This window comes from Talpa europaea, assembly GCF_964194135.1.
Source record: "Talpa europaea genome assembly, chromosome: 8".
Lineage (NCBI taxonomy): Eukaryota > Metazoa > Chordata > Mammalia > Eulipotyphla > Talpidae > Talpa > Talpa europaea.
In genome coordinates, this window is record NC_140075.1 from 119,237,921 (window position 1) to 119,262,289 (window position 24,369).

General features: G+C 61.3%; 1 protein-coding gene across 1 annotated transcript in view; it reads left to right on the plus strand.

Annotated features, from left to right (window-relative positions):
• PRIMA1 (proline rich membrane anchor 1) overlaps positions 1 to 21,561 on the plus strand; it is a gene marked incomplete at both ends in the record, with an annotated part of 42,560 nt that extends 20,999 nt beyond the window's left edge. Inside the window, 2 exons of the mRNA XM_084239857.1 lie at positions 16,069 to 16,198; positions 21,459 to 21,561. Coding sequence (XP_084095983.1) covers positions 16,069 to 16,198; positions 21,459 to 21,561 — 233 coding nt within the window. The remainder of the gene's footprint in view (positions 1 to 16,068; positions 16,199 to 21,458) is intronic.
• Between the last annotated feature and the right edge of the window lie 2,808 nt (positions 21,562 to 24,369).

The following is a 24,369-nucleotide window of genomic DNA, read 5'->3' on the forward strand; positions in this document are numbered from 1 at the left end:
CCCTGAGTCATCTGGGGTGACTGCTTGGAGGAGGTGGCATTGATTGCATCTCAGCAGTTAGGGCCTGAAGAACAGACGCGGAAGGGGTGCAAGGGTTGCTCCGGGTAGAAGTAATGGCATGAGCCAGGTTTGGGGTCAGGAGGGCCCAGAGTCTTTTGGGAATCTGTGATGCCACCTGTCAGAGTGTAGGACACTGAGCCGGGTGACAGGTGTGGCTGTCTGGGGTGGCTGCACCGAGGCGTAGGACAGGATTCTGGAAAACCTAAAAGTTTTTGAGCAACTGAGTTAAGCTTCTGGGTGGTGTTTGAAGACTATTAATCTCACAGATACGGGAAGGAGGCTGAGCCCCCTGCCATCTGTGTGCGCGTGCGTGTGTACGTGTGTGTGTGCATGTGTGTGCGTGTGTGTGCATGTGTGTGTGTGTTCCATTCCTGCCTATGGGAACCTTCTCTTCCCAAGATGATGCCAGGATGAGGTTAGTCTTGTTTTGCTCCCCCACAGCCCAGCTTATGGGGATCTGGCTTATGCTGCCCTTGGTCCCACTCCCCGCTCTCTGTAGGAGGCCAGGGTACAAACGGGGACCTGTGAGTCCTACGACTGTCTTCTAGGACTGGCTGTGACCCAGCAGTGGCACCTGTGCTGCCTTGGTCCTAGACCCAGGAAGGGGTCGCAGTGCTGGGACCAGCCTGTCCGGGAAGCTGCAGGCCGTGGGGCCTCGCCGACATGTAGAGCAGGGGGGTGACACCAGAGCCTCCTCGAGTGCTCCTCCTGCAGGACGGTGTCCCCTCCTGGAGGCCTGGGGGTGGGATTAGAGCGGGTGCCCAGCTGGCCTGGTGTCCCAGGGGCAGTCGGTTCTTTGCGTTTCGGAAAACTCAGTGACCTCGGAAGGCCCTTCGGAGGTTGTTTCAGTCTCGTCTGACAGCTTTGGGCTCCGCCATGTTCATTTGTCAGCCATTCCCCCGACAGCGGGCCCTCTGCAGAGACGCAGGCCGGGCGGGAGGGGTGCGGCCCTCAGAGAGCTTGCCTCGAGGATCCTCTGCTCCACCCCGGACGCGCTGTCCCCTGGGAGGCAGGGAACGGCCAGTCCCCCTGCGCGCCCCACAGAGCGTGCCGGCAGGACACTCGGTGACTGTGTGTTGAGCTGACCCTGACTCTAGCCCGGAGTGGGGGTGCTGCCCACAGAGGACGGGCAGTGTCCACCCCCGCGCTGGGCTGCTCCACACCTCCGCCTGTCGGCAGGAGAAGTAGAATCGGCCCTCACTGACTAGTGGGGTTTTGCTCTTCGTCAGTCGAGGCAGAGGGCTCAGGTGGGGGGCCCCGAAGGGCGCTGGAGCTGCAGGCGGGTGTGGTTCCCGCTGGCACCCGGCTTCCCCCAGAGGAGCTGTGGCGTGTGAGCAGCACAGGGAGGAGGCCTTGCGGCCGGGGCCGGTCTCTGAGTCTGCCCTAGAGGGCACGGGGAGCGTGGGGGGCGCCGGCAACAGCGACTCCAGGAGAAGCTCCATCAAGCTAGAGAGTCCTCCCTGCACCCTCCATTTCTCGGCCCAGACACGGCCGGCGGCGGCGCTGTGGAGACGGGCGCTGCCTCCCACGACGCCAGAGATTCTGCATCGTTGCGCTCAGGTCCTCCCCGTTTCGTTCCTTGCCTCTCCTGTCCCCCCATGTGCACTGACTTCTGCTCCCACCACGACAGCCCAGAGGCTGCCAGCTCCGAGGGCTCCATCTTCATGGCCACCTCCGCAGCCCGGGCCCCAGCCCCAGGGACGGCAAGGCCAGGCCCCACTTCTTGGGCCCCGTCCCACTGCACCCCTGCGTTCCTTCACCGTTGGAAAGAGGCTTCCTCTCCTCTCGGAGAATTTTCTGGGCCTTCTAACCAGCAAAGCAGCTCCTCTCCTAATCCAGCTCTGAGATGCTTTCTGCAGGCCGCAAGCGCTGTGGGATTAGCCGGCTCTGACATCTCCACCAAACACCCTCCCCCACTCTGCTGGCTCCCGGCACGCGGGGCTGGGAGTGCGGTGGCCGCTGACATTTATTAAGTGCTGCTGTCTCTGAGGCGCAGCCATTAAGTAATGCGACTAATTCCTCTCTGGCTCGCTTGCTTTGGGAAAAAAAAAAAAAAACTCTCACAATGTGTCCATCCTCCTCTTGGAAGTCATCCCGCTGGCCGGCTCTGGCCGTACCATCCCTGCCCAGAAACTTTCTAGATTCTTCCCTACAAGGATTTGAACCTGCTTGTCCAAAATAGGGAGTGATGTTTAGCAATGACTGTAGCAAAAGACTGAGTTTTATTCTACATTTGGTAAGAGGCCTTTGGAGCGTGTTGAGCAAGAGTGTGACGGGATCTGATCTTCTTCCTCTGCCAGCCCTGTGCAGGGGGCACCGGCAGGAAGCAGAGACCGGTTAGGGGCTGTTGTAAAGGGCACGGACGGCGGCAGAAGAGAAGGGACAGATTTGAAGGAAGACCTGAGACTTGCTGCTGGGGGTGCGGGGCGGAGTAGGGGCTGTGAGGAAAGATTGCCCCCGCCCAGGTTTCTGAATTGAGCTGCTGCGTGGATGGGTGATTGCGACAGGAGGAGGCTGAGGGGTGAAAGATGAGGAATTGGGTTTTGGACACACAAAATAGGAACTGACCTGGAGGCCATGCAAGTGGAGATACTGAGTCAGGAGCTGAGGGGGCGGGTGCATGGGTGCAACAAACCACGGCGTTGTTGGCTTCTGGCTGGTTTTGCAGGCCATGGCACGGATGGGTTTTGGGGAAAAGGGCCTGGGAGATACAGGCACAGGGCTCAGCAGCTCCACGACCCTTCCCACCCGCCAACCCCCAGTAAGAGGCCCCACACAGGTCAGGGACAGCAGGACCCAAGAACACCATCTTCACTTCTTTCTCACACGCAAGACGGCAGCTGCTGTTCCCGCCTTTATTTCCAAAGAGGAAAATGAAAACTGATCCACCACGGAGGACACCGCCCGTTCCCTGCCCCTCAGAGGGCCTGGACTGGCGGCCGTATGAGATGCCACTTGGGCGGTGGTCGCAAGGCCGCACCTGATGTTGAAAAGGAGAAAGTTCAAGACCGTATTTAACCATCAAAGATACTTCATGTTTTAAATACCTGATCTCTGTACTCTCTTAAAAACTAGCATTTCCTGTGCTAGTCAATGGGACGAGTCGGCTTATCCGAGTGGAGGCCCTCAAGGGCACAAGGGGACAGTGAGGCAGCGTGGGGCCGGGAGGGGAGGAAGAGAAAGTGGCCACAGGCGTCAGCAAGCACTCTGGGGGCCGATGGCCTGCAGGGGTTGGATTTCTGTTCTCCAGTGGGTTCTTCCTCCCTCACCTCACCAGTATTCGCGCCTTCGCTTTGCTGCCTATGAGCCGGCCCTCGGGGGTAGGAGGGAGGCCTCAGCGTGGATTCCTGACAAGCGCCAAGGCCCCAGGAGCCCGTCTAACAGAAGTGTAGGAAATCCTCCATGTCCCTCACGGTAAACCTGGAGCTGGGCGTGTTTCAGAACTCAGAAAAGCAATCGAGTGTCTGCCGTCGCGTAAGTGACACCACCAGGCAGTCCCACATCCGTGATCCTCTGCCGTGAAACGTGTGGGTATCCCACTAAACAGGCGAGTCGAGACCAGGACCACACTTCCCCTCGGCTCAGGTCTTGCTACCAAGTTAGTTTTAGCACCAAATTAGCATTTGGGTTTGAAAATGACAGATAAAGTGTGGAGGCCCTGCATAGAAAAACCGCTCCCCTCAGGGTTAAATAAACCGTGCTCCCCCCACCCCCATCCAGCTCTTTAAAAAAAGGTCGGTCTGTTCGCACTGATGTGAAAACAGTGTGAAACATAGTAAGCAGAACATCTTATTTCTCAGAAATGATGGCGTCCCGGTGTGCTGGGGGGGCGGGGTCAAAGCACAGGTAGGTTTGGGGTCTGGCTCCCCCCTTTTCTGATCCATAGAAGGCACCTTCTTGTCATGTCCTCAAGGGCGCAGAGGCAGAGCTCCCTGGAGCCTCCTCCAGAAGGGCACTAACCCCGCTCGTGAGGGCTCCATCCTCTGACCTCAGCACCTCCAAGGCGCCACTTCCTGACCCCAGCCCCTTGGGGGCGAAGTTCCAACATGGGAAGGGGGACATGGTGGACACACGTTCGCTCCATCAGAGGTGCTCTCCCTTGGAGCATATATAAATACGCCCAGACCGGCTGGCCCGGAGGACGCGTGAGGAATTGGGGACCGTAGTGTTGCCTCTGGGAAGGGGAACTGGGTATCTGGCCGGCCGTAGGCTCCACCTCCTCCTGCTTGCCAGCTTCTAGATCTCTTGAGGACCTTTGGAGTTATTGATCCTATTTTATGGCTCAGGAGCGTCCCCAGCATCGGGGACTGTTGGCATCAGAGTTTCTGGCGAGGGGCTCTGACGGGGCGGGCGCCTCCCTAGGCCTTGGCTATCACAGGGCAACTTCAGCTTCCTGAAGCAGGAACATGCAGCTGGTTCCTGGAGGGCCCCTGTGTGTGTGAGGCAGCCCTGGCCTCCGAAACCCCGTTAATGTCCCCGTCAAAGGAAGACGATGGAACAATTGACTTTGGTGACCTGCGTGGGCGGCCGTCACAGAAACGAAAGAGCAGGTGGTGGCGGTCGGGTGCGCGAGGTGCTCAGCGGCCATCGGATGTTGGCGTGAAGCCCGCAGGCCGCTCATGACTATGAGGGAGTAAAGGGGGAGCCTCCATCCTGAATGCGATGTAAACCGCTGCTCTCTCACTTCTCCCTTGCGGGGAATTTTACCTCCCTTTTCTGTTGCTCCTGGGTAAAGTGAGCACGAAGCAAACCTGGTCTCACCCCCTTCCCGCCAGCTCTCCAGTTGCTAAGTCCGTGACCCTTGAAGGCACGAGGACAGGGCTGGAGGGGCTGAGTGGCTGGCCAGGCACACTTTCGGGGCCACAGGGCAGGCCCAGGCATCCTGGCAGGGTTAAGATCTTCTTTCTGCTGGGCCAAGGCGCCCATCCCTCTGTAAACGGGGCAGAGGACCCATGTGTCCTGCTGGATTAGATGTCGAAATGCAGGCCCAGTGGGGCTGAGCATCTCGGTATGGGCCTCCGTATGTTTTTATCAAGCTCATTGAAACTTTTAATAGAAGGATATTCTTCCTAAAATCTTCTGGAAACTCAGGCACACACTTGGCTACCAAGTGTCTACCAAGATGACAAACAGCCTTCACAGCGCTAAGAAGGCTCAGAAACAGCCCGGCAGTCCTCCCCGAGGCCTGGCATTTTGCACAGACAGAGGCAGCCGTGGCGTGGATGAGCGTGTGGGGGTGGCGACCACCACGTCTTTTCATGGCGGTTATGGTCTTTTCCACGTTCCGTTATGGGATTAAGGCATCTGGGGTTTGGCATCCTACACGCTGACATCCAGCTGCTCTGGCCAGACATCTCAGTTTTGGGGGCGCCCCGTGCTGAAAGAGCTGGTTCTATCCCTGCATTTAGGCAAGGATCGGTCTCCAGGGGTGCTGGGAAGAGCCCCCAAGTTTGGGCCTTCGCCTGGGGAAGATGATGAAGTTCTGCCAGGCAGGTCAGGGAGGAGCACCCGTTGCTTCTGCCTCTTCCTTCCCCCCGGGGAAAAACAAGGCAGCAAGACAGTCCCTGTTCCCAAGCTTCCGTGTCGCCCTTGCCAGCAACCAGAGAAGGCCAAAGGCCACCGTTTCCTGGAATAGATGTTGGCCTGCCCCTGCCCTTTCGGCGAGTGAATGGGCTTCTTGTTCTCAGGCTTCCAGAGAACGGGACTGTGGGTGGCAGAGACACATTGTCTCCGCGCTGGCAGAGAAAATGATCACTGCCTCGGGGCTGTTCCTCTGTGCAGCCTCTGAGCAGCTGGGAGTCACCGTGGAGGCCATTGGCTCAGAATCTCAGGTTCAAGGCCATCGCCCATTGCGCAGTGCATGGCGGGAGGCAAGTCAACTTTGCACAACTGCTGTGCCTGGAATGAGGCTTCACCTCTGCACCAAGCACAGGAGCTGGAGACCTTCTAGCCCCCTGGTTTTCCACCTGGAGATTTTGCTCTCCAGGGAGCATTCGGTCTTCATGGTTGGGAGAGGGGTGCCACTGGCATCTAGTGGGTAGATGTTGTGGGGGCACAGGATGGCCCTGTACAAATGAAGACTCACCAGCCCCAAATATCAATAGTGCTCTCAGCCCAGGTCCCCACTCTCAAATCCAGCTTGGGGGAGTGACTTGCAGGAGTTCAGAGGTTTTCCCAGACAATCCCAGAGGCCAGATGTGTGGCCTTGATCTTTCATTGAGCTGCTTGTCCAGAAAGAGAAGGAAATGCCCAGGCAGGAGGCAGTGGCCAAGTCGAGACCTTCGAATCCCAGGTCACTGGACTTGCTTGTGGGCAGGGCAGCGGGGGCTGGCTCCCTCCAGCAGGACCCGTGCTCCCCAGGAGGCTGGAGCCTCCGTGGGCTTTGTCATCTCGAAGACGGTGGTCACAGGTGCTCCTCGCGCCAGAGGGCCCCGCGCGCGATCCTCTGCACAGTTACGGCTCCTTCAGGGGCTGAACGGCTGGGCGTCCCTCCCTTTCCCGGTGTCCTGCGGCCCAGCAGCCGCCGCTCTGGGCTCCGTGTGGCCACGTCGCTAGCAGCTCTGTGACTGTGCTCTTCGCCTCCGCACCGCCCTCAGTTTCCTCGCTTCCAGAGTGGTGCTCACCCTGCCCGCTCGCCCGTGTCTGGGCGAGGCTCTGAGGGGGCATGACTAGCACTGCAGAGGCGCGTGGAGCGCAGTGCTGTGGCGCTTGCGTGGGGCCGTCCGCTTTGCTTCCCGTGAGCACCGTGCATACCTTCGACGGCCTTTCCAGAGAGCGAGCAGGGCAGCTCACCTCGCCGCCCTGGACCGGCGCCTTCCAGTCAGCCCTGAATGTCCACGATCTAGCTCTGTGCTGTCCCTGTGGCCTGTTCACGACTTGTGGCCGCGGACCACTTAAAATGCGGCCAGGACAAGTGAGGAGCTGGATTTTAAATATGATTTTAAATATGATTTAAATATTTAAATATTTTAAATATGATTTTTTTTTTTTTTGGTAACTAAAGTGGTCACGTGTGGCCGTATCCGAGTATATGTGGGTTTTGTTTTTCTTCTTCATGTTATGACTGTGTCCCCGAATCAGACGCGTCAGGTTTCTTCCTTCATAAACCAAGACCAACTGAGATAGGATGTTCTCGCCCGCGTTGCTGCCCCTTGGTGACAAAATCACTCTGACGTTAACTTGACGGGGAACTTTAAGGTAGGACTTCAGCTCTGTTCAGAGAGCTGGCCGCTGGGGGTTCATGGAAGGAACCGTCTGAACAGAGAAAGCTCATGCAAATCTCGTGGGGAGGGAATGTCATCTCCAGGTGAGGCCTTAGAAGACAGGCCTGGGCCTTTCAGCAGCAAAGTGACCATGTCAGGGGTTCCCATGCGAGCTCTGTCCACCAGCTGGAGACCGGGATTTTTGAAGGGACAGTTTTCTCAGGGGAGGCTGGAAGGTCGTGGATGAGGTGGGACAGGGAGGGAGAGAAAACCAGGTGAGAACTGAGAGGCCTGCTTGATCCCACAGGGGACTGCTGAGAGTCATGCTTCGCTGCTCTCCCCAGCCAGTGGCAGGGGACTGGACACGGCACTTGGCTCCTGTCCATCATTGGTTAAGAGAGCTCGGCAGGTGGGGGCGGATTTCGAGGGGGGTCTTGGGGTGGCAGCAAATGTACTTAGCCTTCCAGCAGCCCCCGATTGGTCTTCCAAAGAAGGGCTGCAGCGCCCAGAAAGTCAGGGTGCAGCTGTAGGTGGAAAATGACCCCTTGAGTCACCACTTGGCAGTATGGCCAAGCAAATAAAACACCCCAAGATGTCCCCAGAACAGGCAGTGGGGACCAGTGGTTCTCTTGTGCTTCAAACTACCAGAGGAGAAATGGATCTGAACTGCTTGGGTCACTGCTCAGCTGGGGAGGAACTTTCTTCAAATCGGGAGTCAGAAAGCATCTTGGAGCCTGGCACCAGTGTGGCAACTCTCCTGCCTTGGGAGTCAGTCTGTTCCATTTCAGACCTAGACCTGCCTCTGGAAGAACCACCGATGTGTTATTGTGGAAACCCTGCCCTCTATCCATTTCCCAGAGCAGGCAGAACAACACTCGGTGCACCCCACCAACCTTCCAGGGCATGTCGCTACCCCGTCAACCAAGGTGGTGCTTGTGAGAGAGCAATTATGACATTATGAAGCTAATGTGTTCCAATAAAACTTTATTTACAATAACAAGGGGTGGGCCAGACTCAACCTGGAGGCCATAGTTTGTCAACCACTGGTCTAAGTTGATCCTGAGTCCCGCTTAGAAATGATCATAGCTGTTTAGACTGAACAGATTCTACCTGACTGGGCACTGACGGAGTCCCCGTCATGTGAAGCGCCCTCAGGAGAGGAGAAAGCTCTCCGCCACTGATCATCATGAGAGGCTGGGACTCTACTGGACATTGAACATGTCCCCTTAGGAGCACCTCCCCCTCCCAAGGTCACGAACTTCACAGACAAAGATGAGCTCATAACTGGCAGCCCCTCTACGCTGGCTCTGTTTTCAGGGCGCTGTTATGTTTTCTTGAGGCCCCTGCACAGCCAAGTGTCTGGGTAAGGCAAGGATCCCAGCATGCGCCACCTGGTGATTACCAAATTAGCATCATTAGCTACTGTCTGCTCCGCCGACCATCCGATGCCAGCACAGTGCCTGGCACACAGGAGGCGCTTAGCAGATGTGTATCAGGAGAGTGAATCAGCCTCGGAAGGCAATGAGGGTGGGCTCAGGTGGTCACCTAGAGCTTCCCCAGTGCGGCACTCTCTCGTCACTTCCCTGTGACCTCACTGTGCTGTTCTAAGGCCGATGAGTTCCGACCTTGTGGGCAACAATGCAGCCAAGGTGGGGGCAGAAGCCTTGGCCGTCCTGGGGAGGGCACCGGGGCAAGGAACAGAGGAGGGGTGACTGCGGGCACTGAAGAAGTCGTGCTGTTGAGAAACAAGTCCTCGCCTTAAGGAGCCGAACAGAGAAGGCTGTTTGGGAGGAGGCCTAGGGGAGACGTGTGCGGCAGTTGCCACCAGAAGCATAAGAAATGCCACGGGCAGCGGCCTGCTGTGCTCTGCTCCGCCCAGGCCTCCGCCCGGGCCTTCCCCTGGCATCAGGAATGGCTGTGGCTGTCCCTGCTACCGAGACTTAAACCCAGTTCATCATTTCCTTTCCTAATTAGGCATGGGAACGATGGAGACAATTATTAATAATATGCTGAGTCTTTTTTTAAAGTGCCCCCTCAGAGCCGAGCCTGAGAACAGTGTTGTTGATGACGAGCAGCCGCACGGCCACCACGCCGGGCTCCGTGCCCAGGACTCCAGGCAGAACTCAATAAGTCAGAGGAGTGGGTGTCCCCGGAGCTTGGGCAACAGACTAGGAGCCACAGATGCAGAGGCCTGGAACCCCTCTGCAGGGCTTCCGTGGGGAGGTTGCAGGGGCAGTGGGGAGACTGGGCGCAAGATGCCCGAACCCCCTGCTCCTCTCCTGGCTAGCCAGACAGGCCCTCGATGGGACCCTCCCCCCAGGCTGCCTTCTCTCTTCCGCCCTGTAGGTCACGGCTTCAATGTCACCTCCTCAGAGGCTTTCCTGATGCTCAGGGGGATGCTGCCTCCCCCGTCACACACTCTCTCCCGTGTCATCCTGCCTTGGTTTCCCCAAAGCGTTTCTCTCCGCAGTCTGCAGTGGCCCCTGGATCTGCTTGCTTGTTTTTCGCTGTGTAGCAGTGACAGGGGTTACCACGCAGGAGTTTGCTGCCGGCGTGTGTAGAAGTCAACACGACTGCACGCGGGGTTCGAGAAAAAGAAAAAGAGCTTCGTTGCAAGGTCAACCAGCAAGGAAATGGGAGGCTCAAATCCGTCTCCTCAGTGTGGCAGCTAAGACGGGTTGTAGAGGGTAGGGGGTGGCTGGAAGACACAGTCTTCGTTGTCGATGGACCTGAGCTTGCCCGGGGTGCCAGCTGTTAGCATATACCCGCCGCGTGTTCGGCGTGTTCGGCGTAGTTGCACCTGCGGCCCAGTTCCGGCTTAGCTACGCGTGCAGAACCAGCCCCAGGAGGGAATTAGAGAAGCTGAATGTCAACAGCTGCTGTGTCCTCTCACCGCTGGGGAGCAGGTTGGCGTTAGGTTCACAGGTTAGTCCCGGGGGCAGATGTCGGGGTTCAAGGTCAGCTCCGCCACCCACCCAGGAGAAGCCGGGCGTCTTCGTGTGCCTGCTTCCTGCGTTTCCCTTTCCTCCTGTGGCCCAGAGCGCTCTTCACTCACTGGTGCTCCCTCAACCGCCCCGCCTTCCCTCCCGCAGTGTGCACACCACCTGCCCCCCACGCCCCTGGCCACGGAAGTGGACTGAGGCAAAGTGGCGACCTTGATCTGGATTCGCTTTAGGTGCACGACCCCGAGCCTCCCTGTGCTGTCCTGCTCCTCCGCTCCCCAACGCCTCCGCTCGCCTGCCCCTGGGAACACCCGTCCACGCCAGCTTTGCGTCCCTGGAATGCTCAGCACCCCCATCCTCACTCCCAACTGCTGACCTCGCTGCCCTCGTCCCTGAGACAACGGACACAGCCACAAGGAAGCTTCTACCACAACCCCCTGTCCTCCACTCCCAGCCTCTGCGCCCTTCCGACACAGCGCCGCTCTCCCACCTGGGTATAGGGGCCACCCCCCACTCTTGGGGCATGGCTGCCAGTACACACACACACACACACACACACATGCACACGTTCATCTCCCATCTTAAAATCCCCTGGCTGTCATGTCTCCCCCCTTCCAGTTAGGGCTCAGTTTGATGCACCCCTTTGCAACAAACCCTCACTGCTGAGCTGTCCACGTTTGCTATTTCCATCTCCTTCCCTCAGACCCTTAAACTGCCCGATCAGGCTTCTTCTACCACGTCCTCAAACTACCTCTGATGGTCAGTGGTGACCGCCATGGTGCTCTGTCCAGTGGTTAGTCCTCAGTCTCCTCACATTTGCCCTCAGCTGACCTCCTGCTCCTCCTTGATGTCCTTGCTGCTGGCCCTTGACACCTCCCCTCCCACCCCCAGCCCTGCTGGTCTCTGCTCCCAACCTCCTCTGGGCCCCTTCACTGTGGAGCAGGCAGGGCCCAGGTCTCGACCCTCTTCTCTGCTCCACCTGCACCCGCACTTGATCTCACCAGGCCTGGGTGCTGACAATCCCAGTTTCATGCCTCTCGCCGAACCCTTGCTTCTGAACCCAGACTCTAGACTCAGCGATGTGCTCCCCATCTCTCTTGAGGGTGTGATGAGAACCTCAGACTCCACACCCCAAAACCTGCCCTGCCCTGGTCTTCCCCGTCACAAGATGGCCCCAAACTCTCAGAGTTACCCTTGACTCTTTCCTGTCTCATTCCCCACACCCAAACCTGCATGAGCTTTGCCCACTAAGCATCTCCAGAATCTACCTTTTCTCCACCCCCATCTGAACCACCCCCATCTCTCTCCTCGGCTGTATCCTCCCAAGTTCCCACCGCGACATACACACAGTCTTCTCTAAGCACAGCAACCGTGTCACCTCGACACCCCTCTCTCCAGACCCCTAAAGGAACCTCGTTTCTCACTGTGAAAGCCTGAGGCCTTCCTTGGCCTCCAGACCCTGAGCCGCGCCATCACCTTCTGTCCTCCCTTGTCCACTTTCTACTGGCCACACCAGCATCTGCGGCGCCTCAGACATGCCAGGCCCACGCAGCCCTCAGGCCTGCTGCTTTGGCTCATCCCTCGGTACCAGCATGATGAGCTCCCCCAAATCCAGTCTCTTAAATGCCACTCTTTGACCTTGACCCTGGCCACCCAACTTGACATTGCCGTGCACTCCCCCTGCACCCCAGCACCCTCAGCGCCTCTAAACTACTCTGTGTGGGGGTAAAGAAAAGGATGTAGCTGCGTCCACAAGGCACAGGGACCGGCCTATTTCCAGGCCTCTCCTTCAAGAGCCAGGAGACAATTCCAGAAGCCCCCAGCAGACCTGTCCTCTCCTGTCACCGGCCAGAGCTGCATGGGGTGCCCGCCCCTGGGCCAGCGGGGGGCAGGACTGAGGCAGCCAGGCTGGCCGAGGACACGCAACACCCCCCTGGGCCGGATCCACCCCCCAAAGCTGGGGGAGGGTGGGGCACACGGGGGAGAATCCTGGTTCTCCTGGGAGTAGGGCGAGGGGGTCTGCTGCGAGCCCTGCCTGCCCGGCTCTCTCATCTCCCCTTGCCCGGCCGGCGGAGGAGGTTCTGTGGCTGCCCCCCGGCTTCGATGGGGAGAAACACATTAAAATAAAAAGATCCAATGATCTCCCCCAGGGGCAGCATCTGGAATTCAGCTCCAGGGCCCTGATTCCAAGCCAGTGGGGGCGACTTCCCTGAGGAGCAGGAGAGCGCCCCGGGGGAGGCGCCCCAACGGGGGAGGCGCCCCAACCAGGCGGGAGCCAGCAGGCCTGGAGGAGGCAGGGCAGCGGGAAGGAGGCAGGGCAGGTGTCGGGGTGCAGGGACACAGCCAGGGCCGGGGTGGGCCCCGAGAGGCACGTGTGCGGCGGTTGCTGAGAAGAGGCGGCGGCGGGCGGAGAGGCTGCGGGGCGTCTGCACAGCCGGGAGGCGGCAGCGCCAAGCAGGGGACCTGGGGGTGTCCGGCCTCGTCTATCCTGAGGTCCCGGCCCGTCTGGAGCCGGAGGCCGCTGTGGTGGCGCGCGTAGCTCCGTCTCTGGCCCAACTTCCCCCAGACACTTCCCGGGCCTTCGTGTGGTGTCCGGCCTCGCGGAGGAGAGAGCCCGGGGCTGGGCGCGACACCACAGGCCGCGCACTGGGGCCGGAGGGGCTCCCGGGCTGGGGAGGCAGCGGGGGCCGCCGGCAGCACTGGGGGGTGGGAGCAAGAGACAGCTCCCCCAAAGCAGGCCACACCCGGCGCGGCCTCCAGGGACCCCACCCTGCAGCCCCATGCCAGAGGCCAGTGACCCCCGTTTCGGGTGCGGCGTCCACCACAGCTGTTCTGGCAGCATGGAGGGGGTACCCCTTGTTTCTGGCTGGCTGCTGGGGCGCCCGGAGCTCCCTCCCTTCGCCGTGAAGTGCAGGCAGAGAATCGCCGGCCGCGCGGGGTCTCTCTGCTGTGGGACTCTGGTCTGGGGGAGGATCCAGAAGATCGATGAAAAGGCGGGGTGTCTGTGCTGCACCCAACGCCTGAGTCAGCTTCCTACAGGCAGACGGGATGGAAGGGCCCCCCAAGCTCAGGGAGCCCTTATCCCCTAGAGCAGCTGCAAGGGCAACCTCCTTCTCTCTGCATTCTGGAAGCGGGGGCTTGTTTCAGAGGTTTGCCCTCAGAGCCAAGGTCTGATCTTGTGTTTCTGCTTTTAAAGTCCAGCCCCAAGCTGTGGCACCTGCAGGGCAGGACACGAAGAAGCGGCCCCACACCCACACCGCCCGTCGGGGGGGTGGACGCCCCTGGCACAGGCCTCCCCGCGGATGCCCCGTGCCCGTGAATGGGTCGCAGCGGCCTGAGTCAGCCCTTGTGTTCGGGAGACAATGGGCTGTGTGTGGGGTGGGCGGGGGGGCGGGGGGAGGCTCAGCTCTGGCCCCCACAGCCCTGCTTCTTTGGTCTGTGTCAAGGGGCCCAGCAGTGAAAGGCAAGCGGCCCCCTGAGAGCCAGTGCTGGGGTGTGCGGGCCGGTCATAAGGCTGAGGGGCCTGAGCACCGGGTCTGCTCCCCCCTGCTCTGAGGCTCCTCCGCCGTCTGCGGGGTCTGTGAAACTGGGGCCCCCCAGGGCCTCCGAGCCAGATAAAAGCAGCAGGTGATTCAAGAGCAGTGTGTGCTGTCCCGCGTGTGCACCGCTCCTCACTACGCAGGGTGGAAGACCTTTCGTGTGGGCAGCCTGGGGGTGCAGCAAGGGACCACACCCCCTGAGGGTCCCCTGCACAGGAGCTGGTCCCTTGGGGCAGGGCTGTGTGACCCCAGGGGCCTGTGCTCCCAATGCCAGGCCCAGCGCCTGAGGTGCCAACATGGCGAGTTCCTGGCAGTGTCCCAGGCCCAGGGAGCCTCTGAACTCGGTGCCCCACAGATGTCACTGTCCTCCATGGTGTGTGGACATAATGTCCACTGAAGGACATTAGCCCATTAGCCCACTGGTCTCTGGCTCAGGGGACCCTCAACAAGCCTGCACTCCGTGGTGGGATCTGCCCGAGGCACTAGGAGCCAGGCTCCCAGGAGCAGGAGGAGAGAGAGCCAGGAGGAGAGAGGGCCGCGGCAGGCCGCACCCCCAATTACGTTCACTGCTGGGTCAGCTTCTGCGGTCCAGACAGGAGGCCATGCAGGCAGCCTCGTCATGAGTCACCACAGCCTGGCAATTCTGCGAGTTAGGAAGAAATCTAATGGTGCCCCCAAGGCCCACCACACGCCTAGGGGGTCCCCGCATGCCTGGCACTCAGGGTGCACTCCATAAGCAGTGGGAACAGCGGCTGGCCTCTGGAGGTGGCCACACGCAGGTCGAGAGGTCAAGCCCTGGGTTACTCCTTATCCACCGCTAAGGATGGGTCGCGCGCAAACGAAGAACACACCATCCCTCCCTTCTGCCAAGAACCAGGCAAGACAGGGTACAGAAGCAGACTGGTCTGCCAGGCTCACTGTCCCCCGGCTCCACTCCCTCCTGTCAGGAAACATCCCGCGCAGGCGTGGTCCCGGAGCAGAGACAGGTGGCTGGTTCCCGGGATCTACACAGAGCTGTGAGAGCCACGGGCCGTGCCATAGGCACACAGGGGCTCAAGCCCTGATGGGCCTCTCTCTGCTGTTGGCCTCAGTGTCCCATCTGCAAAGGGTGTGTCCGTGGGCTCCGCCATCAGACCAGTGGGGCTGGTTTGGTGTCCAGCCATGACGGGAGCCGCCCTGGGTATGTCGGAACGTTGGCTCTGTCGACTGGGAATCAAACCCGGGAGGGCACATTCTCAGGAGGAGTGGACTGGCTTTGGTGCAAGCGCCCTGCACCCCTGTGCTGCAGGTCCTCCCCACGGCCGTGCCAGGTGGAGGACAGGGTCTCCCAAGGGCTCACCAGGCTGAATGCCAGCCCCCCCCCACAACGCCCAGTGTCTGATGGTTTGTCAAAGACAAAACACCCCAAATGCCAGCCACCCCCTGCAGGCGATGACTGTGGCCGCCCACTTCAGGCCAAACCCAGGAGGGATAGACCTCGCCTCTGGCAAGAAATGAGCACCGTGGAATATTACTCAGCCATCAAAAAAGAGAAACTCGTGCCATTCGCAGCAACATGGCTGGAGCTGGAAGGGATCATGCTCAGCGAAATAAGCCAGAAAGAAAAAGAAAAATACCGGGTGGTCTCACTCATAGCAGGAATGTAGAGGATCCAGATAAGGGATCAGAAAAAGAAAGGTATTAAAATGCAGTGAAAATGAAAAGCAACAGGCAACGGTCAGCCGGAGGCGTTCTGCAGGCGGCGCGGGGAGCAGGATCCACACGGGGACGGCGAGACGGCGCAGGGCGAGCGGGTGTGGGGGCGTCCCCGGGACCATCACCGAGATGAGGAGGAGGCACCATGTGCAACAATGAAGAACGATGTGAAAAATACATAAAATAAAATGAAGAAGAAGAATCTGATGTTGACAGGCCCCCCCACTCTCCCTCCCCCCCCCCCCAGCACCGGGGGCCTGCGCCTCACCCCACCTTCAGAGGAAGCGGATTTAATGCCTCAACTGCGGAGTGAGATGTTCTGTTATTTTTCATGGGAAATTAAACTTGACCTGCTGTCAGTTGGCTCATGCCAAGGCAGGATGGATGGCCGGGGGCTCAGCTTGACCTCTGCTGGGCGCACGCGGCCTGGCGGGGGGCCAGCCATGATGTCACCTGCTGCGGGGGGGGGGCAGGGAGGCCAGCGGGAGAGGCCAGAGCGGCGACCTTTCCTCCAGGCCCCGCAGCAAGGGGCGGTGAGGCCACCCTTGGTGTCGCCCGCACCGGCCCCTCGCCTGAGCCCACCGGGGAGTGGCTCGCCCGGGAGACTGAGGCCGCCCCTGTCTCTTGCAGCTCCCAACTCTACCTCGTGCCCCGCGGAGGAAGCCTGGCGGGCAGGGCTGGTGACCACCATCGCCGTGTGCTGTGCCTCCCTGGTCTTCCTCACCGTGCTTGTCATCATTTGCTACAAAGCCATAAAAAGGTAAGTGGGGCCCCTCGCTGGGGGGTTGCTCCTCCGTCCACCCCCATGATCATAGACACGGGGACGCACGGAAGGAGCAGAAAGACTAAGTGAACGTCCATCTGCCCTGCCCCAGGTCCCCAGGAGTCTGCTAGGAATTTGCTGCATTTATTTCCTTTTTCTTTTGCCTCTTTCTTTGCTGAAATAGTTGCAGTCTGGCCTCAGACATCACGCCCCTGTCATTTATTAGGGAGCTCAGCTCAGCAAGCATTTGAAGAGGCCCAATTGTATGTCGGACTCGGCGCAGCGAACCCTGCCTGTAAGTCCCAGGCTCCCCGCGGGTGCTCGCTCAAGGCCGAGGAGTTCAGAAACCCTCTTTGCAGGGTGGGTGATGGAGCCACCAAGGGGAGACCCGGGGCTGGACTCCATTCAGCTGTGTGGTCAGGAGGAGATCACATCACCTCTCTGGTCCTCAGTTTCCCTCGCTGTCAAGCGGGAAAGAATAAGAATAGCAGCCTTGTTCTGTTTTTGAACAGAACAAAAAGGGGGGGTGCTTCTGCAAGTATTATGCACCATATGTATACTCCGCGGAGCCCAGCACACAATAAGTGCTCCCCCAGCCCTGCTCCAGCTTCCCATGTTTCAATAGTCACAGCTAGAGGAAGGAGAGCAGCCGGGAAGGGCGACTCTTCCCTGGGGAAAGGAGAGGTTGAGCTGCCTCAGAGGTTTTCAGCACATGCGCCACCTGAGCTGGGTTTTGAAGGACAAATAGGAGCGTCCCAGCGGGGCCGTGAGTGAGCAAGCAGCAAGATATCAGTCATACTCGCTGACATGTCTGAACCATCATCTCACCTGGCCTTTCAAAAAAGGTCACCAGGCGCCACCCTTCTGTGGAGGTGGGGCTGGGCACGGGTGGTTATCTGTGGGCTGGGGAGGTCCGGGCTGCACGGAGCGCCCCGTCCAGCGGAGCAGGCCGCGGTGTGAGTGGCGCCCTCTGGAGGGCACAACGTGGCAGCTCTGGCCGCCTCCAAAAACTGGCCTCCGGGGCTCCCCTTGGGGGATGGAAGCATCAAAAGGCAAACAAAAATGTTGCCAACAGCCAAAGCCTCATGGGAGGCTGGATACATTTCTGACAACGTTTAAAAAAATTCCCTAAGGCCCGAATGAGAGGATCCACGTTAAGAACGACTGTCACTCTTCACTTTACCTCTTAATCCTTTCTTCTGTGTGATTTCGCTTTAATAATTCCAAAGCAGAAAGAGTAAAATATCAAGTTAAGTCTTAAAACAAACGCCCGGTCAGGCGCTGGGGCTGAAGGGCCATGTCACCAGCAGCCCCGGGGCGTCTTGTGACGTGGGCGGGGTTGGGGGGCGCTGGGCGGCGGCTGCCAGCCCTCAGCCCGGTTCCTTCGAGCCATCTCTCGAAGCAAGGGTAACAGCAGGAGCTGGAGCCCACCGCCCGCAGCCCCGCGGGGCTCCCTCCGCACCATCACGCGCTCCCCATGTCCACTCTCCCCACCAGCTCCGCTTTATGGATGAGGAGACTGAGGGTCACACGGGTTAAGGGAACAGCCCACGAGGGCTCAGCAGGTCAGAGCTTGAGCCCAAACCCAGCCCCGACCACAGCGGCAAATCACAGACCTCGCCGCCCTTCCTCAGGGGCGCCCAGGAAAGGCAATTCTTTTTGGTCGATTGTTCATTGGAAGCACCTGGGAAATTCAGTGATAAACCTGTTTGTTCTTTTTAAACTCTCAGCCTGGAGCCCTGGGGGAGGTCTGCGAGATCTTGGTGAGTGGCCCCTGCACAGCCTTGGGGGGCAAGAGTGCCAAGAGGGTAGTTCTAGCATCAGCTGGGGTAGAAAGGGGAGATGCCAGCTTGGCGTGGCATCTGGGGGTGGAAAGAGATGGAGGAGCAGATGCAGGAGCCCCTGGGGGCTTATGGACTTGGCGGGGGCATTACCCTGAAGCTGGGCATTGCTCACAATGGGACCAGCACCTGCCTCGGCCCTGAGTCCTGGTCAGCTACCCACACGCCAGAAGGTTCCCAGCCAGGGCACCCACACGGCCTGCATGTCAGTAGCTGTCCCTGAAGAGCGGCTTTACCCACAGGCACAGGTGCTCAGGCCCAGGGCCCGTGGGCATTCCGTACCCCTTCCCTCCGCACCCCACTCCCAGCAGCACAGGTCATGGGCGGCAGGATGATCTGAACCCGGGTCTGGGAGTCAAGTCCCCTGAGTTCCATGGCAAGCCCCAGTTGGCTCAGCAGGTCCCCTGGGCCTCATTTTCTCCATCTGTCAGACGAGGGTCCTCCAGGCCTCTGGCCGGCTCCCTCTTTGTCCTGAGTCACAGGAGGGTCACGCGTCAGGCAGACGCTGCCTGAGGTGCCTGCTGGGGATGCCAGGCCATGCATCACGGATCTCGGTGCTGGGGGCTCCACACCCGGTCCTGGGGCGCCCCAGGTGCACCTTGGAGGAGTGGTGGGTGAATCAGACTCCCCGGAAGAAGGAGCACCGTCGCAGCTGGAGTGGGGCGTGTGAAGGCAGCCCAGGCTCTGGCTGCCACGGCAGAGCATTGGTGCGGGGTGGGAGATCCCCAGCGATACTCAGCGGGAGGCTGGACACCTCTTCAGCAGGTGCAGGGAGCCGCCGCCCCCGGGGGGCCTGACCGGGAGAGGGAGCACATCGATCTGTGGACCCTCAAGGACGAGACGCCCCTCGGGTGGCCTTGGCGCCTCTCCCACAGCTGCGCTCTTCCAGCTCAGGGGAGCCTGGGGTGGGGGGTGGCCAATGACGGCCGCCCCCTCCCAGCCCCGCACACCCCGGGCTCAGGAAGGGCGCCGTGTCCCTTTGGGCCATCGATTTGCCGCGAAGCCACTTGACAGCGTCTCCTTCTGATTTACTGGGTATTGGCTGGAGGACCAGGGGAGGCTCCAGGCCGGGGGGCTGGCCCTGAGCCGGCTGGTCACAAGCTCCACCAGCCCTCGGCCCCGCACGTGGGCGACGTGCCCTCCGCGTCCCGCTGCGCCCCTCGAGACCCGGGAGCTCCCCCGCCAGCTGGCCCCCCCGCGCTCTCCGAGGAGCCTCGCCCGGGTCTGCTCCCGCCCAGGCCAGGGAAGGGGGAGGCAGTGCCCGCGGAGCCCACGATGCTGGCGTTGTGGCCTTGAGAGCTGAGGACCCGGAGTGGCCCAGGCCCCAGGCCCGCTGGGGGAGACGGCTCAGGGTCGGAAAATCCATCCTCCTCCGCCCACAGCGGGAACCCGGGGCCTGGCCCAGGACGCTCACCTCCCATCCTCTTGGTTTTAGGAGCCATGCCGTGTAGGGAGCCTCCGCGGCCTCCTCTGCCGGCTCCTGGGTGGAGAGGCCTCTCTCTGCTCTGTCGGCCCTGGCCGGCTCACACCTCTCGGGGCCAGGCTGGGTCGCAGCCTGCCTCTCTAGTGACCCCGGAGCGCCACGGGGTGCACGTTAGGTAGGAAGTCTGCAGAAGGGGGGCAGCTGCTCCCCGCTGACCCTGACCCCCAGCAGTTCCGAGAGCTAACACTTCCAGGCGCTCACTGTCCGCCAGGTGCTCTTCTAAGTGCTTGACGTGCCTTAACATATTTAATCCTCCCAAAAGCCTATGGAATGGGCACCGTTATTGTGCCCATTTTATAGACCAGGAAACTGAGGCCTTGACATCGTAAGTGGCTTGCCCAAGCTCACGCAGCTAGAAAGTGGTAAGGCTGGCAAGCTGGGATCCTTGGGCAAGTCGCTCTCTCCCTTAGCCTCAGTTTCCCCGTGAAATGAACCTCTTAACTTCATGCCCAGCTTCTTCGGGGGCCGCCGTGAGAGGGGCCTGTGACCACTGTGCTTTGCACGGAGATGATGCCCCGAGACAGGAAGTGCTGGTTTACATCTGGCATTTCTAGAAGGAGCCGTGGGGGCTGGGCCTGTCCACCCAGAGGGAGTGGCCTGGGACTTCGTCCTATGTTTGTGAGTTGCTTCTGCTGCAAAAGAAGGGGGAACAGTTCATAGATTCAATCTTGGGGTGTTGGCTCCAGCAGGCCCCACCGCACAGGCCCTCCCTCCCTAAACTAAGTCATGTGCACTGAACCCCGTAAGCGCCAGACCGGCCACCCAGGGCCAGTCCCTCCCGTGCGGGGCCTGGGGGCGCCCCGGGGACACCTGAGAAGGCGGAAGTTCTCTCCAGGCTCTCAGGGATGGCCACAAGCTTTCAATTTAGATGACACGACAAAAGTAATTGAGACTCAATTCCCTGTTACTGGGGACACGGAGGTCCCTGAGCTCCCTGAGCTGTGGCCACGCGGGCATCAGATCCAGCCAAGGCACAGCGGTCACGCGGCATAGGACGGAGCTGCACAAAGTGTGCGGCCTGAATCAGGAGGCTGTGGCCGCTCGGGCCCGAGCGAGGAGCAGGGATCCGATGCGGGCCGGGAAAACAGTAGCGGGAATTCAGCACCCCAGCTGGCGAGCAAGAGCCTTCTCCGCCTCCGCGCCAGCTCGCCTCATGGCCTGGGTGCGTCGGGGGGACGCGGCCTCCGGGTGAGCTCCGGGGGGCTGGACGTGCGTGTCGGCTGCCGCACTGCGCGCTGATTTAGTTGGGGTGTTCACCGCCCCCGGGCCCCCCACCACCCACACCACCGTCACCCTCCACCCAAGCGCCACCACCCCCTTCGTCAATCCGCCCTGGCCCCCAGCCTTGCCCTCGGAGTCACCATCGTCACCACCCTCCCCGCCCCCCTCCGCCCCGCCGTCACCACCGCCATGACGCGGACCCTCCGTTCCGGCATCACCATCGCTGCTGCCACCTCCAGGGGGGGCCAGCGCCCCATCGCTGGCCCCCCCACCGTCACCTTCCGCCCCCCCACCCCTGTCACCTTCACCGCCAGCCCTTCACCCCACTGCTCCTACCACAGGTACCTCCAAATACCTGCTCCGTGTCCGTTTGCTCGTCACCACAGAGACCGGCCCGGCTGACCCTACGTCCCCCTAGGCTGACCGCACCTTCCGGTTTGTCCACGACCGTCTCTGCGTACCTAGAGCTGCCGCTTCAGCCCCAGCGCCCCCCTCACGCTCAGCCTCGCCCTGTCTCATACGACGCAGGGGTCACCCCGGCCAAGCCCATCCGTGGCTTCGGTTTGACTCCACTAAGACTCCCGGCCCGAGGCTCCGGGCTCAGGAGAGCCTGCTGGGCTCGCAGGAAGGGCAGGTGCCCACCCCCAGCGCCCCCCCCCCCCCCGCACTGGTAACTAACGGGTGTTTGCCTTGCCCGGCCCTCCCCTCCCAGGAAACCGCTGAGGAAGGAGGAGAACGGCACCCGGGGCGCTGAGTACCCCATGACTTCCTCGCAGAGCAGCAAAGGGGTGGACGTGAACAACGCTGTGGTGTGAGCGCTCAGGCCCCGGGCCCGCCGACCCGAGGGGCACCTCGATGGCACAAGTGGACACGGAAAGCAGGAGGACACGAGTCGACACCAGGCTGGCCGGGACCTCATTGTCTTGCAGGCCCGGGGCCTCCCCAAGCAGAGACCACACTCCTTCCAGCCCTGCCCCAGCAGCCCGCCGGCAGAGGCCGCCCAGCCCCAGGCGGAGCCGGGCCCACCCCCTGCAGTACCCAGGGCAGCCCCGGCGCCCAGGCCCTCCGCAGCCGCCTCTGGACTCGTGTCTGACCTGCTGACCACCTTCCAGCTGCTGCCAAAGCACGGGCTTGGAGGAGGACAGGGCATCAGCCTGCGGGTGGGCGGCATCCCCCTTGAGCCATAGAGAGGTGACCCAGGGGCCTGCTCTCCTGGCAGAGAACCTCTCGTCCCCGGGAAATCCACCTGCTTCTCCACTGTCCCTGCTGCTCCCGACAAAAGCCATCAGCATAGCCATGAGACACCCCCTTTCAAAGGTGCTCCCCACACATCTGCCCATCAGCCGTCTGCGACTGCCTTCGGGCCCCAGGGCCTGCCTTCTCCCTCCCGCCCCCACCACACCCGGCCCCTGGCTCCTGACTCGCCCCCGCCAAGGGCCGCAAGCCGGCCTGCAAGTCCCGCCCTGGCCCAGCCGGCAGAGAGGCCCCTTTGTGTGGAATGACTCACGCGCCCGAGGCCAAGGCCCGGCGGACAGAGGCCACGCGCCTCTTCTCAGACTCATCCCGCAGCCGGTCCTCAGCGACCAGGAGCATCTGCGCGAGCCTGGCCCTGCCTGTGTCCAGCAGGGGCCACCCCTTGTGCCAAATCCATTGTGGGCACGCCAACCCGGGCCCCCGGCCTGGCGCTGGGTCCTCCCCACCCTGACGCTCCTCTGGGGCCCTGGCCGGGGAGCTGGGACCCTCTCCGGAGAGCCCCGAGCCTCCCTGCTCCCCGGCAGGGCGTGTGTCCTCCCCGCGGCGCTCTGCACGTGTCTCCCCAAGGCCTCACGCTCTGAAGCGCTGAGCCCTCCGGCGGGATGGGGCGGGTCAGGGGACAGGAGAGGGGCCGCCAGGCCACCTCTTGGCCTGTGGCCAGCAGTGGCCCGCGGAGGCCTGTGGTTTCTGGGCATCTTAGCCCCAAGTCTTGGCCCCACTTCTTTGCGGGACCGTCTTGGCCCGAGGTCCCCTCACCTCACACACACGCTCCCTCGCAGCGGACGGGCGCCCCCCGGCTCTGGGAGGGGGCCGCGGAGCCAGGCGTGCTCCCCGGAACGCGAGGGACCGTGGGGAGAGGCTCACTTCCCGGGGGCCTGACGGCCCGAGAGTCCGTCCCACTTTGGGCTGAACCCTGGAGCACCCCTTGCCAGGAGCCTGGCGTCCCCGTGTCCGTGGCGAGCAGGACGGAGAAGGCAGCGCCCCCAGCCCGGACCTGCCCCGGGCCCGCGGGTGGAGGCGAGGGGCGCCAGGGCACACCCTCCTGGAACCCGCCGTTTTCTTTAGGTTTCCTTCCGCGGGAGGACGAGGGTCGGGTTCAGATTTGCATTTTGCTTTCCCTGTGCCCCTCGGCCCGGCACAGTGCCACCAGTGGCCTTCCTTGTTGCCATTTTGCCCTCAACTCAATGAGCACTTTAAGGTGCTCTGGACTTGGGCCCCCCACTCCCCAGGGGCAGAGCTGGGGGACAGCAGGGGGGTGTAGGCCAGAGCTGGGCCTCCCTCAGCCTCCTGCTGAGCCCCTATCTGCACCGTGAGCAGCGCCAGGACAGGACCCCGGCCTCCGGCACATGCCACCCTGAGCTCAGAAGTGATCAAAGGGGGGGATCCTGGCTCCAAGGGTGTGGGGTGCTGCGGCAGCCAACCCGGGAGGGATCCCTTCCAGGGGGGCGGGCCACAGCCTACATTTGCACAAACCCCCATCCCTGACCTCGGCTTAAACTGGGAGACCTGTGTCTGCGGTTAGCCTGACCTTCCAGCCCCCCGGCATGCCCCGGCCGCCCCCAGCCCCTCCCTGGGGACTCAGGCAGGAAAAATCTCCCAAAATGTGGCTTGTGAAAATCCTTTATGCTCACGGACAACCCCGGGAAGAAACCAGCCCTTTAAAAGAAATCGTGTGGAAACAGCCCCTCTCCCCAAGCTGAGGGTGGAGCGCGAGAGGCGCGCCCCATGTTTCGCGTGAGGCAAGAAGCCTCGTCCGAGCACCTGGCCTGGCGCCTGCCGGCCACGTTTGCTTTGGGGACCGTTACCGGCCGCCCCGACACCAGTTCTCGGAGCAGCCCGAGCGCCGAGGTCGAGCGCGAAGTTCTCCTTCCTTCTCTGTGGATTTCAAATAGATCCTTCCACTGTCTCCACGTTGAGCCAACTTAGGGCGGCAGAGACGCGCTCCCCGAGTTTCAGGGGTTCCGGAGAAGCTTCTGAGGCCGGTTTTGGAGGAAAGCCCAGCAGCTGCAAGATGAGCGCCCTCTGTAGCTGCGTGTGTCTCACGAGCTCGCCGTGGACTCACAACCCTGTGCTCTCTGGATCTGCGCTGAGGTTCCGCAGCCCGGGGCGGGGGCAGCCGCGCGGGGAGGGGTGTCCCGAGCTCTGCCTTCCTGCCCAGCGCCGCGGCTCCTGGCCCGGGAGTTCTGACCCGGGGCACAGGGGGGCTCCCTCCTGTCCCCCACGGAGCCACTGGGTCGATCTCGCGCGGAGCCTTGGCTCCAGAAGCAGGGCCCGCGGCCCCGGGGGTGGCTGCTGCTGACGGGGGAGCAAGCGTCCCGCCTTTTTTATTTTCAATAAAAACAGCTTCTCGAGACGCTGCCTGTGGTCGT